Raw genomic sequence first — 10,450 nt, 5'->3', positions numbered from 1 at the left:
AGGCCAAATGGCATAACTAACCACTCATACAAACCTTGTTTGGCTTTGAAGGAGATCATCCATGTATCTTCTTCTTTGACTTAAACATGGTGATATCGAGACTTCAAGTCCAACTTGGTGAAGTACTTTTCATGTTGCAACTAATCTAGTAGGTCATCTATCCTGGACAAGGGGTATTTATTCTTGAGCGTGATTTTATTCAATGCCCTGTAATATATACACTTTTGCCAAGTCCCATCCTTCTTTGGCATAATGATGATGGGTGACCCACATGGAGATGTACTCAGTTGAATGACGCCCTGTTCCAACAGTTGTTGTAACTGTTTCTTCACCTCACTTGCTTCTATAATGGATTGCTTGTACAATCCAATATTTGGCAATATGGAGTCTGACAATAGCTGGACCTCATGTTCCAATTCTCTCTTAGATGGTAACCCTTTGGGCTCACGGAACACATCCCTATATGCTTGTAACAACTTCTCCAATTGTTATTTTTGTTTCTTAGTACACCCCTTTAGCGATGCCTTACCTATTATTGACTCCTCTTGAGACTAACTTTCTCTTAAAAATAATAAAACATACTTCTTGCTGGAACTGATTAATTTCTTGGCTTGGTTGACACTTACTAGTGAAATTTTCGACTTGCCTTTGTGCACATTGATGACGAACGATTTTCCATCCTTGACGAGCCAGTACTAGTTGACTCTCCTCATGAATCTTGCATTACACATGTACATGTATGGACTCTCAAACATGACTCCACATACACAAGGGGAACCACATCTAGATCTACTTCACCAATAAAAGAACAATGATAATAAATCTAATTTTACACTGTTTTCTTACCTTCGACTCTGTATCCTTATTTACCCATCCCAGTGGATATGGGTTTGGATGATCACAAACTTCCAGCCCCAACTTCTTGACCAGCTCTGCTGCAATGTGATTCGTCTATGATTCTGAGTCAAACAGAGCATCAATCTTCGTCTTCTTGACCTGTATCTTTATATGGAAGAGTTTGGTCATTTCTTTCTCTTCCTATTTTTGAAGGCTACTCATATTCACCTCCTTCTGCATTGATGCACAAATGATCTTCTCATCCACGTACGAGTTGCAAACAACTTGGTTTCTCGAATCTGTGACCATGAGATTCTTCTTCTTGTTCTTTAGGTTTAGCTCTGGATGCAACTTTTAGCACTTCTCCTCTGTATGGCCATCAATGTTACAAAGGTTTCTAGGTTCTTTGCATTGGTGTGTTGTGGATGTCGCCTTTCTATATTTTCCCCCTTTTTGATTCTTCTTTCCCTCCTTAGAAGCGTTCTGTTGCTCCTTCTTCTTCGATCCACTTGATTGCGCTCTTTTCAAACCTATGTTCTCCAGGTATTGTGCTTGTACACAAGCCTCGTCCACCGATTTGGGCTTAACAACATAACTTTCTCACATAAATGGCGGTGCAAACCCCCCAAATACTTGAGGAGTACATCTGGGTTATTTGGATAAATACCCAACATTATATCCAACTTTCTGAATTCCATGGTGTACTCCTGCACAGTTTGGCTCAACTTTTGCCTGAAGTAATGCCACCAGATCCACTGGTCATCCACGTACCCAATGGGATAAAACTATGACTTAATGAGGGTTTTAAAATCTTCCCACTTAGTCACTAGAGGTTCTCCCTCCAACCTCAAGGTTTATGTTTGGCTCTCCCACCAAGTCAATGCATGGCCCTCTAATTTCAATTGCACAAATGAGATCTTTTTCCCTTCTTCGATCTGATGGACACTGAAATAAACTTCCAGTTGTTGCAACAAGTGGTTCAGCTTCAAAGCGTCGATCTCGCTGTGATATGGCTTGATATCGACTTTTGCTTCCATTTTAAATAGGGATTGCGATTGGTTAACGACACTCGAACTGGGTTGATATTTTTCAGGTTCTTTATTCGACTGGTTCTATGTTTCTCCCTGATCTTTTGATCGTCATTCTGATTTGTCCTCTGCATTTGAACCATGATCTTCTCCAAATATCCCCATCTTTCTATTCAAGGTCACCATGAGGAGGTTTACATTGTAGTTGATATTTGCAACTTGTTGTCCCAGTCGCATAAACTTCACCTCTGCAGGATCACGAGGTTCGTTTACGGATTCGTTGGCCATGATTAGGGTTTTACAATTTTCGGCCCCACCAATATAAATCCATGGAATATCCACAATATACCAAAAGAAACTTGCTCTGATACCAAATTATTTGTAAATTGTCGTGGATATTCCACTCAACAGTTCGTCACAACAAATATGATAATAATATATTAAAATTATGATTTTTTACACTATTTCAGTTTTATTAACTTTTAGATTTGTAAATTTAACTGTAATTAGTGCATGCATGCTAATGGAAATTATGCAAAAAAGTAGAAAACAACAAAATAAGCTCACACACACGCACACACATAAGACACAAGGTATGCCTAAGAAACCATTTTGGGAGAAAACCCAACTCGAAGGTGAGGTTGCTTCGCTCTCTTTCTCTATCTGGAAATATGGTTGCAAGTACAAAGAAGTAATGCCCATGGCTCGTGGGCTGCTACAATGCACAAATCTTATTTGTGTGCTCTACCTCCTATCTCTCATGGCTATCTCTTCTCAACTATGGAACAAAATGCTCTCGAAAGAATGGAATGCCTCTTCCTCTTGGCGCTCCAGTTATAACATAGCTTCATAGCCTACTAGTGGTTAAGTTTGACTACATCAACTCTTAACTAGAACTACAATATAGGCTCTTCTAGAGTCTTTTACATTAAGAAAACGTGGCTAGCCCCTTTTCCATGAATAATGGGGGTTGATGCGACATCATCCGGAACTATAGGTGTGAACACAGGACAATTAACTTTTGAGTGGCATAACTTTTGCATACGGACTTTGATTGACGTGCTCCTTACGCCGTTGGAAATATCTATGTGTGTATAATAACACGAAAAGGTTCTATGCTAAAGTGACAAATTTTTACCCCCAAAAATGTCATTTGATGCCTCATAACACTTCCGGAAGGTTTTAGACCTTGTTTTGCCAAACTGGGTCCCGTCGGTAAACAGGTCCCGTGAGCTGATTCCTCCCCTTTTTCCACTCCGAATGCATTGAGATGGATGAAAAAAATATAATGATCCAAATTAGATCAAGTAGTGAGTCATTTGAGAATCTTTAGAAGCACAATATTTTCTCATGTTCCTAAAGAAGATAGGAGAAAGCTTAATGCCAAGTCAATCAAATGTATCTTTATTGGTTATTGTTTTCATTATAAAATGTATATTGATCCAATGACTCACAAATCCCTTGCAAGCAGAGATGTCATATTTCATGAATGTACAGACATGATTCCAAAAGAGGGAGAACACAATATATGGAAATCACCTTAATACAACAAAGTAGAAGAAGAGGAAGAACAACATGTTGATGCTGAAGAACAAGGTAGCATTAAAGCTATTAACACACTAAGAGGAAGTGGAGAAACTCCAAAAAGCAATGAGCCATTACAAATATCAATACGGCAAATTCAAACACCAATCATATATAAAGATTATGTATTTATGACTCAAGTCACGAATATGGTTGAACCTTCAAATTATGAGCAAGCCAATGACGATAAAGAATGGACGGATATTATGAAAGAAGAATATGATTCTATTATTGAAAATAATATATGGGATTTAATAGAATTTTCTAAGAATAAAATTCCCATAGGCTCAAAATGGTTATTCAAAACTAAATTTAATGTTGATGGAACTATTGTAAATATAAAGCTAGACTTGTAGCAAAGGGTTATTCATAGAGAGAAGGGATGGATTATGAAGAAAATTTTGCACCTATAGCTAAAACGAATACCATTAGAATGATGATTACATTGTCTACTAAGCATAATTGGAAACTAAATCAATTAGATGTCAAGTCAACATTTTTGAATGGTGAATTAAAGGAAGAAGTATATCTTGTTCAACCGGGAGGTTTTGTAAAGTATGGATAAGAATATCTTGTTTGCAGGTTAAAGAAAGTATTATATGGATTTTTTTTTCTCAAACAGGCACCCAGGTCTTAGCATGTGAAGATTGATCAATCATTCTCCCGCAAGGTTTTACTAAAAGTAAAGGAGACCCAAATCTATATATCACGAAGGATGAAAAATGACCCATTGTTTTGATTTCTGTATATGTTGATGATCTTATCATAACAAGAAATGCTACCAAGTTAGTTGAAAAGATCAAAAGTTGTATGTCACAACAATTTGAAATGAAGGATCTTCGAGAGTTGGATTATTGTTTAGGTATTGAAATTTGGAGAGATAATGGTAGAACCTTGGTCCCATAAAGTAAATATACACATGATTTAATCATAAGATTCAATATGAATGGATGTAAAGCAATCCACACCATTGGAACAAAATGTTAAACTCAACAGTGATGATGAAGCAAAAGAAGTGAATGACACATTATATAGACAATTAGTGGGAAGTTTGAATTACTTAATTACAACTAGGTCAAATATTACATATTCAGCCAACACACTTAGTCAATTCATGGCTAAACCACATGAAAGTCACTGGAAATCAACCAAGAGAGTGCTTCATTATTTGAAGGAGACTGGAATTTTTGGTATTGAAATATTCCAATTATATGAATGTTGAGTTGACAAGTTATTCGAATTCTAGTTGGGCAAGAGATGCAAATAACAAGAAGTCCACATTTGGTTATGCATTCAACATTGGAACTAGAATTGTGTCATGGAACAATAAGAAACAACCAATTGTTTCTTTGTCTTCCATTGAAGTTCAACACAAGGCCTTATGTAGTGCAACCTATGAAGCAATTTGGCTAAGAAGAATTCTTGAAGTCATGGGAGAAAAATAGGAAGGACCAATAATCATCAAATGTGATAATCAAAGCTCCATCAAACTGGTGAAAAACCTAGTCTATCATGTTAAATCAAAACATATTGAAACACAACATCATTTTGTACGAGAAAAAATGAAATCAAAGGAAATCAATTTAATCTATTATAATACAAATGATAATGTGCCAAACATCTTTAATAAGCCTTTAGGAAAAGACAAGTTTACATTATGTAGATACAAGCTAGGCGTGGTAAACAATTCATTTCTCCATCAAGGGGGAGCGTTAGAGATAATAGAGAAATGAAGATTCTAGATTTTTATAGTTTCAACGTCATGTGCTAGAATGCACGGTTTTCCAATGTAAGAGTGAGTTGGAGCTAAGCATGACTCATTATCTTTCTAGATTTTTGTGCTTTTTGAGTCTTTCGATCCCATTGCTATAAAATGCGACTCTATCATGTATTGAGTGTGCGTGAGAGATTGAATTAATAATAAAATTCTCTCTTAAGACAGTTGTGTCATCTTTGGGTTGTCTTTGTATTCTAATTTTGAAAGCGCTCTTATTTATGAGCTAAGGAATTCCTTCCTCCTAACAATTTGATTACTTTATCTCTATATATACATATGTATATATGTGTATATATGTATATATATACATATATATGTATATATATATATACATATATATGTATATATATATATATATATATATATGTATATATATGTGTGTGTATATATATGTGTATATATATGTATATATATATATATGTATGTATATGTATATACATATATATACATATATATATATACATATACATATACATATATGTATACATATACATAAATATACATATATGTATATATATATATATATACATATATATATATGTATACATATATACATAAATATACATATACATATATGTATACATATACATAAATATACATATATGTATATATATACATAAATATACATATATGTATATATATATATATATATACATATATATATGTATATATATATATATATGTATATACATATGTATATACATATATATATGTATATACATATGTATATACATATATATATGTATATACATATACATATACATATACATATACATATATATATACATACATATACATACATATATATACATACATACATACATACTTATACATACATATATATGTATATATATACATATATATATGTATATACACATATATATATCTAGATATATATATATATATATATATATATATATAAAGATCCAAAGAACACTGCCAATATTTTAATATCATCATCACATTATTTATTTATTTTTAAATCCAAGAAGATCCACCTTAAGTTGTCGGCCAAACAAATCATAGCCTAACCCTAAGGGCGTTGAGGAGAATTAACCCCATAACCTCCAATAGCAAGGTGTTTAAGGAACGAGTACTTGGCCAATTAAACTAACTCGCGATGCTAAATTCTGGGATGGTGAAAGATTCTCGAAAGAACCTCCCCTTAAATATATGTTTATGTCAATTCAAAAAAACATTTGCCCTCTCTTTGTAAACGAAGCTACTCAAGAGATTTCAACTCAAATTTCTTAATTTACACAATACTTTATATCACAAAAATTATCACTTAAACTACACGCTGAAAACTATTATATTATATAACTACCACCCATTACAATTACCGTAATTACTACTAATAAGGAAAAAAGCATTTGATTTTCTTATCCGGCCCCAAAAAAACCACTCTTCTAAAACACAAATTAAAAAACTATTGCAAGAAAAATCTAGTTAGGTTGTCTTCAACAAATGTAAAAAAGCACTTAGTCATCAATTCTATAAAATTTAAGAGACTCACATATAATAAAGAAAAATCTAGTTAGGTTGTCTTCAACAAATGTAAAAAAGCACTTAGTCATCAATTCTATAAGATTTAAGAGACTCACATATAATAACAATAAACACATCAACATTAGTCAAATAAAGGTGAAGCAAAATGATAAAGAAAAATGATCTTTTATTTAGAAAAATGATCTTTTATTAGTCCCTGCCATCTGGCATCCGGCAGGGACTATTGTAATCGTTCAATGGCGACTTAGCATTAGTTCAATGCTTTCTGCATCTGTTATACGCCGGTTATCCTAAAGTCGTGTGAGGTTTTATGTGCACATAACCAAAGTCGCATTCCGGGTTAACCTTTCTCATCTTATTTGGCCTCTTCCCGAGGCGGAAGAGGCCTGACCATGGGTTATATTGGTTTTAAGGCTGCTGCATTTTGGCTAACCGTAAAAGGGCTTGTTTTAATGTTAACATTAGTTTTGAAACATTAAATGTTGTTGGTAAACAGGTTTGGTTATTTCATAAAGTATATGCTATGGTTGCATGGTATTAACAGGTGTTGTCGTGTTGTTGCAGGGTATTAACAGCTGGAACCGCGGCAGCTATGGCAGCTACAACATGAGGGGAAATAACGGCCGCTGCAACCACAGAGCATATCAGAACCGTAGCAAAGGTCGCCACAAATATGATATTAGAAACCTTTCTCCAAGCCCTAACGTTCCTCAGTTTCTTGTCGAGCTTTTTCCTCTGCAGCTGAAGCTTCTCTAGCATGTGTGTGTGCCTTCTGTAAACAGAATCGAAATGCTTAAAGAAATCTTCAGAGAACGGGCTACCAGCAGTCTTAAAGTTCGACAGTTCTTCCTGCATTTTCTTGCACTGGCTAGAGTTGAATGGGAACGCCGCGTATTTGAAGAATAATGGCGTGGAAGGTGCCTTTGAGCCATTATTGCGCGTAAAGAAGCTTTCGTCTAATGCTATCTTGCCTTCTAGAGGTTCGGCTTTGGCAGCCGGATATGATATCTCTAGGTGCGTTTTCAGTGCCATCTTATCTTCACATTGTCTCTTGCGTTTGTTTATTTTTACCCTCTAAACTTGCTGGTCACTTCTGTCTTGTTCTTGCAGTGCGACTTCTTGTGTGGTGCCCGCCCGAGGGAAGGCCCTGGTGCCCACAGATTTGTCCATTGCCATACCCGAAGGCACTTATGCTCGAATAGGTAACGTTTTGCCCTAAAATGGGCTTTGCCATTCTTGTATTTTTGGTGAACTTAAATGTTTGGCAGTGGACCGATGCAACTTACTGATTCAAAGTAAGAGTGCGAGGTTCGTGGTCTGCCTCTGAAATGGCCTTGAAAGCCCTTCCACAGATATGACGAAAAAGACATAGAAGAATACAAGATAGAAAGAGAGTTCTCTGAGCAATTTATATGCCTTTCGCTCCTCCTCTGCGAAGCTCCTTGTTTTTTCCAATAGCCTATTCATTTTAACATGCTCTTCCTCAAACTAATGCCCCAATTCTGCCATAGAGGAACTATGGTACTCCATGCTTCGTAACTGCCTCTGAAATGGCCTTGAAAGCCCTTCCACAGATATGACGAAAAAGACATAGAAGAATACAAGATAGAAAGAGAGTTCTCTGGTCCGAGCATCCGACCTTCCGGTAACCTAGCCCTCCTTAAGACAACGATTTGCTAAAGGGATACAAGCCATTATTACAATAAACTAGAGTTCTGATGCGATAAATGAAGGGCTCCTTCTCTATGGTCTTCTTCACATTCGAATTGAAATGCCTGAGATATAGAAAGCCTCACCTTACCATATTAAAAGCGATAACAGAGTAAGGAAACAGCTTTCATGTTAATCCGCCTCTGTCACTCCACCAGATTGTGTAGACGAGCATTCCCAATACATTCCTCGCCGGCCTCGTGATCATGACATCCGAATATACTGGTTGAGCTGGATTGCGATTGTTGGCTACCAATTTCTTCCAACATTGCGTAACCGCTCTTGATAAATCCTCCTTAGCAATCTGGTCAATCTGCACGGCCGGCCCTAAAGAAGCTGTTCCGAGCAGACCGTAAGCATGTGGCCTTTTGGTGGAGAGGTCACAAAATATTACACCAGCGGGCGGCATCATCATCTATACAAAGTCCGGTTTCCGCAAACATCACTGATTTGGTTGGTGGTTGTATCTGATTACTTTGATTGGTATCAATATTACCATGATAATGAGGACACCATGGTGCCTAAGAATCAGAGTACGAAGCATAGGTTTTCCTCCTTAAATCTTCCCTTTTGAACTCTACCGCCTGCTGCCTGATTATGCCTGATTAATGAAGATTGCCAACGACCCCTTAAAAGGAAAATGGGAACCTTCAAGTCTCTAATATAGCCAGGTGTCTCGCTTGCAAGGAGGAGGGGACTGTTCTTTCCATTCAAATCTGATGGAACTCTGTGACTCTGGTAAGACAAAAGGAAATGAAGGATGAACGTGTTAATCTGATGCGACCTTAGGTGGCCTGCTGTATAGCTTGCATGTGTTATGCTAGGGAGATAGGTGTTAGGCACATGGCCGTCATGTAGGGCCCACAAGGTGGATAAAAGTTTCGACTTTCATTTTTATTTTTATTGACATCGGTTGATTTTCTTATTTTTATTTAAATTTGAAATTTGATGTTGCATTGTCGTTTCTTAGTTCTCGGCTCTCTAGCTCTTGGGTTATGACACCAGGGTTTTATTGCCGGGTGATTTGTGCAGTGATGAGTATGGTCTGGCAACCGTGAAGGTTTCTGAGCAGGTGGTTCCACCACCCATACGTTGCCCTTACCAGGTAATCTCATAAATGATCTTGCACTTCCCTTGAGTTTCCATGGTTGCATTTTAAAGATATCTCGTGACTTGTTTTTTTATCTATAATTGATTTGCAGGTTCTCCTAGTGAGGTCGCGGCGTTCCAAGGAATCTCCGAGGTAGTTTCCATCATTTTCTGACACCTACATGCTCAAGTCTTCAATGAATTTATGGGTATGTTTAAATTTTGGTCGTGGTCTTCTGATGACTGGGTAGAGAGACAGACAGTCTTGTTGTTAGGTGAATCCCTTGGAAGGTTTTTTATTTCAGCTGTGATATTCATTTGATACACAGGATGTATATGTATTTATATTTTTGTCTGGACGAAAGCGGCTATGCCCTTGAAATTCGTTGTTGTGGTTGTATTTAAGTTATATATTTTCATTTTGGTTATTAGGAATGCCTATAAAAACCGTGTAGGTGGCTATTCCGGATTTTGGGTTTGTCCAACAAACCCTTAGGGTTAGACTGGAAGGTCCCAAGTCTTACTAGACAACGCTTTTGGTTGTCTTATTTGTCTTGGAACTTTATCCAACCGTAATGAATGCATTCTGTAATTTTCTCCTAACTGGTTTGACTTGTTATATAATGCTATGCTATCGGATTATTAGTTCAATAATTTGTTTAATATAGTTCTTCTGGTCATCAAGCTCTAGCATCTCTCTCGTTTCCTGAGTATGATGCTTGTTGTTTAACTTCCTTTTTTTATTCTGTACAATGATGAATTTGGCTCTGTTTCTCATATAGAGAGTCAGGGAGTTTCATTTAGAATATTCCCATTATTGTTTTTCAAATTCTATGTTATTTCGACTTTTTAACTTCATGTGCTAGACAAATTATAAAGAAAATGCATATGCCATTGCTGTGGAACTCTAGTTTTT

General features: G+C 36.2%; 1 protein-coding gene across 2 annotated transcripts; it reads left to right on the top strand.

Annotated features, from left to right (window-relative positions):
• Positions 1–7,137: 7,137 nt before the first annotated feature.
• LOC149164177 (uncharacterized) lies at positions 7,138–10,188 on the top strand. Of its 2 annotated transcripts, none has more exons than XM_089431985.1 (5): positions 7,138–7,396; positions 7,518–7,749; positions 7,846–7,937; positions 9,416–9,550; positions 9,648–10,188. In XM_089431985.1, the coding sequence occupies exons 1-4, from the start codon at positions 7,267–7,269 to the stop codon at positions 9,442–9,444; spliced, it is 483 nt and encodes a 160-aa protein (XP_089288111.1). In that variant the 5' UTR covers positions 7,138–7,266; the 3' UTR covers positions 9,445–9,550; positions 9,648–10,188. The 2 variants fall into 2 exon arrangements, with proteins under 2 accessions (XP_089288111.1, XP_089288112.1); XM_089431986.1 differs by having other exon boundaries at positions 7,139–7,396; positions 9,478–9,550.
• The last annotated feature ends 262 nt before the right edge of the window (positions 10,189–10,450 follow it).

This window comes from Pinus tabuliformis, chromosome 5_1 (assembly GCF_031772625.1).
Source record: "Pinus tabuliformis cultivar Carrire ecotype Pingquan chromosome 5_1, CPIR1, whole genome shotgun sequence".
Lineage (NCBI taxonomy): Eukaryota > Viridiplantae > Streptophyta > Pinopsida > Pinales > Pinaceae > Pinus > Pinus tabuliformis.
Note: the sequence above shows the minus strand (reverse complement) of the source record. Positions and strands in the feature narration are given on the sequence as shown.